Raw genomic sequence first — 3215 nt, 5'->3', positions numbered from 1 at the left:
GTGTGTGTGTGTGTGTGTGTGTGTGTGTGTGTGTGTGTGTGTGTGTGGGCAGGCAGGCAGGAGAGCAGTCAGCCAGCTAGCCCAACCCTCGCCGTGTGCCTGTGCGCTAATGCAGTGTTAAAGTGGGCACATTACCACCAGAGGGAGCATAAGCATTCAAGTAGAAAACAAGATAGCCTGTGTCAAGAGAGCGAGAGCCACTCCCTCGGGCATATTGTAGACCAGACAAAATAACAAGACAGAAGATCAGATCGGGGTCCTATTACCACTGTAGGCATGCACCCCGAGCAGGCCCCCATTTCCACTGTTGAAGAAGACAATCCGCACAGCTGCTCAAACATTCCCTTTCATCATTTTTTGTTTCACTGATTGCAGCTTGTGCTCGTCTCCTGTAGCCATAATGTTTTCTGTGAGCTGCAGGAGATTCGAAGGTGTATTCTTATTTGCAGCTCAGCTACAACTTCCATCTTTTCTCCATTTGTTTACCAACATGGTTCCAAGCTCCACATTCCGCAGCGTTATTGAGCCCGACGGGGACCATCATTATCCTCTTATAGAAAGCCATGCTTTTTTTTTTTTTGTCTGCATTCGCAAACGTCTGTATATTATCTATAACTGAGATTTTTTTTTGTCCGTGTGGTGCGAAAAAGTCATGATTTTTAAAAGCAGCTCGCTGCAGTGCTTGTAATACTGGAGTGTGTGTGGGTGTGTTATGTATTTTCTCTTTTATCCTTTTTTTATTTATTTTTTTTCCTGCAGAACTTTTTTCAAATCATCAGCAACCTCTTGGAGGAGGAAAATAAGGAGAAATGGGAAGATGCACAAAAGGTAGGCATCTGTTGGTGCGCTAAATAATTCAGATTTCTGCCTGAATGTTGTTCATAAATGTTGCACTCTGCTCGTCTCCAACTGGAAATGAAAATAAAAAAAGGAAAAACAGAAGTGAAGAAAAGTCGGATCGGTTTCACCATAATGTCGCATTCATTGATATGATTGTGATGTCATTTAGCAGATGTGACATCTGGCCTCGTTTAGAAAAAAAAAAAAAACACTTCCTCAAGCCTCCACTTGGTGGCAGCAACACTGCCACAGAAAGTGTCCAAACATTACTGCAGACCCCACTCCTCCTGCATGCACATTGTTTTCACCGAGCCCGTTTAGATCAGGACGGTTTGTGTGATTGGATTGCTGTTCAAGTCAAATGTTACCACAACAGTTTACTTATTTTACTCCCTGTAGTGAAGCAGTTCATATGTGACCCATCACATTGAAACGAGGATTAAGTCTAAAACTGGGATATGGAGAAATAGGCAAATATAGTTGTTTTGATGAAAACGTTTGCAAGAATTGCATTTTGTCAAAACACAATGAATAAAAGCTGTATCATTTAAATGAACCAGCTGAAATACAATCATAAAACAAAATTTGCAAGCATTTTTTGAGCAGTAGCAACAAAAAACCTGATTTTGAGGAGAAATGCCTTAAAATTTTAAGATTTTCCCTGTGAGCTAGAAATGTTTTGTTTCTTTACAACTGGGAAATCTCAATATTCAAATATAAGCTGAGGTCCGTCTTTATAAGGACATCAACAATTCCTCATTAAAATTGCATAAAATTAAGATTCAGACCAAATATTTTTGTATTATTTTAACCAACAAGACAAATTAGGTCATATATATGGATTTACTTATGATTTCAGAATGATCCGGGTATCAAAATATAGAATTTAAAACCAGGAACCTGAAAATGTAATTAGGTCATTTGGACCAAATTTGACTTAATCCTCGTTTTGATATGATGGGTCACATATTGAAAACGTGGCTGCTTTGTGGCGACAACTTCAACGTCATTTAGGTGGTGAAACGTAGCAGCGTTGTGTTTTTTTTTTTATTTCTGGGATTTAAAAGCTCGACTTGTTTACCTGCTAAGGCTCGACCTGTGGCCAGGTGCCCCTCTTAGACGCGTCTATCGGCTTGAGAGGTGGCGAGTCTCGTTTTGAAAGCTGCCACCGGCGTCTGAACACAACCCTGAAAATGACACACATCCACTCTGACCGAGACGCCATCTGCGAGGACTGCCGGGGCACCTGCTCGGTTGTCACCTTCAGTGGGATTTTTTTTTTCCTTTCTTTCCGCTCAAATTGAGTGTCACCAGCTCTGACACAAGAAGAAGGTGTCGCCCCTTAAAAGAAGTCAGATTTCTCAGCTAAATCTGTGTTGAAACACATTCGACGTGAGCACTGCTTTAAAAAAAAAGGACTATTGTCTGTACAGGGAATAATTAGCTGTTTACTTACTGGAGCTTTAGTTTGGCAGCCCCCCAGTGGTGTTTAGTCTGTGAGACGAGCTCATAAACAAGCAGGTTTTTTTGGTAAGAATGCGTCAGAGATGGGGACAGATTTGCTGCTGATTGAGAACCCAGAACAGGGATGTGATAAAAGGCATCATTTCTTTCAGGTATTAACTTGTGCGTTTACCTACCACACTGTTTGCGTACGAGTCGAGCAGTGTCGGATGTTTTCGGCTTCACGGTTAAACTCGTTTCTCACTTGTCGGGCTCAGTCAAATTAACGAGCCTCGTCTCCTCAGCGCCCACACGCCGCGCGCTGCGGACATTCAGAAGCCTCACACGAATCGCCTCACGATGAGGTGTTTTTTTTTTTTTTTTTTTACTGGCTGTAAAGTTGGCTTTGTGCGGAGATCACTATATATTCACCTCCTGTCACTGTTACCATGGTGAGGAAAGAGAGAGCTCTGTCTGCGCTGCCTCCTCTGCAGCCGTTTCCCCGGCGCTGCCTTCACATCGCGGGGTTGCCATGGAGACGGGCCGAATGGGCATGACTGCGCTCTGCGTCAGACACGCCGGAAGGGGCGACGTGATGCCCCCCCCCCCCACACACACACACACACACACGACGGTGGCTTTGACTCTGCTGTGTCAGAGGCGCTTAACTTCAGCCTCGCTGATCAACTCGGCCGAATTAAAGGCAGCGCGCGTGGAGGCGTGTTGTATAAAGTACCACAAAGTGATACTTGAGTAAAAGTACAAGTACCTTACCAAAACATTACTTAGGTAAAAGTTAAAGTCTCCTTTAGGAATATTACTTGAGTAAAAGGCTTAAAGTATCTGATACTTTTTGTACTTAAGTATTAAAAGTAAAAGTATTGATTTAAAACGAGCAGTTAGATTTTCTGTAAGGACATTTATTAGGAGGT

General features: G+C 42.8%; 1 protein-coding gene across 1 annotated transcript in view; it reads left to right on the top strand.

Annotated features, from left to right (window-relative positions):
- adgrb3 (adhesion G protein-coupled receptor B3) overlaps positions 1-3215 on the top strand; it is a gene marked incomplete in the record, with an annotated part of 135320 nt that overhangs the window by 77297 nt on the left and 54808 nt on the right. Inside the window, 1 exon segment of the mRNA XM_014002695.1 lies at positions 760-828. Coding sequence (XP_013858149.1) covers positions 760-828 — 69 coding nt within the window.

The sequence above is a fragment of the Austrofundulus limnaeus genome, unplaced genomic scaffold, assembly GCF_001266775.1.
Source record: "Austrofundulus limnaeus strain Quisiro unplaced genomic scaffold, Austrofundulus_limnaeus-1.0 Scaffold0, whole genome shotgun sequence".
Taxonomy (NCBI): Eukaryota; Metazoa; Chordata; class Actinopteri; order Cyprinodontiformes; family Rivulidae; genus Austrofundulus; species Austrofundulus limnaeus.
The sequence above is the reverse complement of the archived record's forward strand: the minus strand, read 5'-3'. Positions and strand labels throughout refer to the sequence as shown.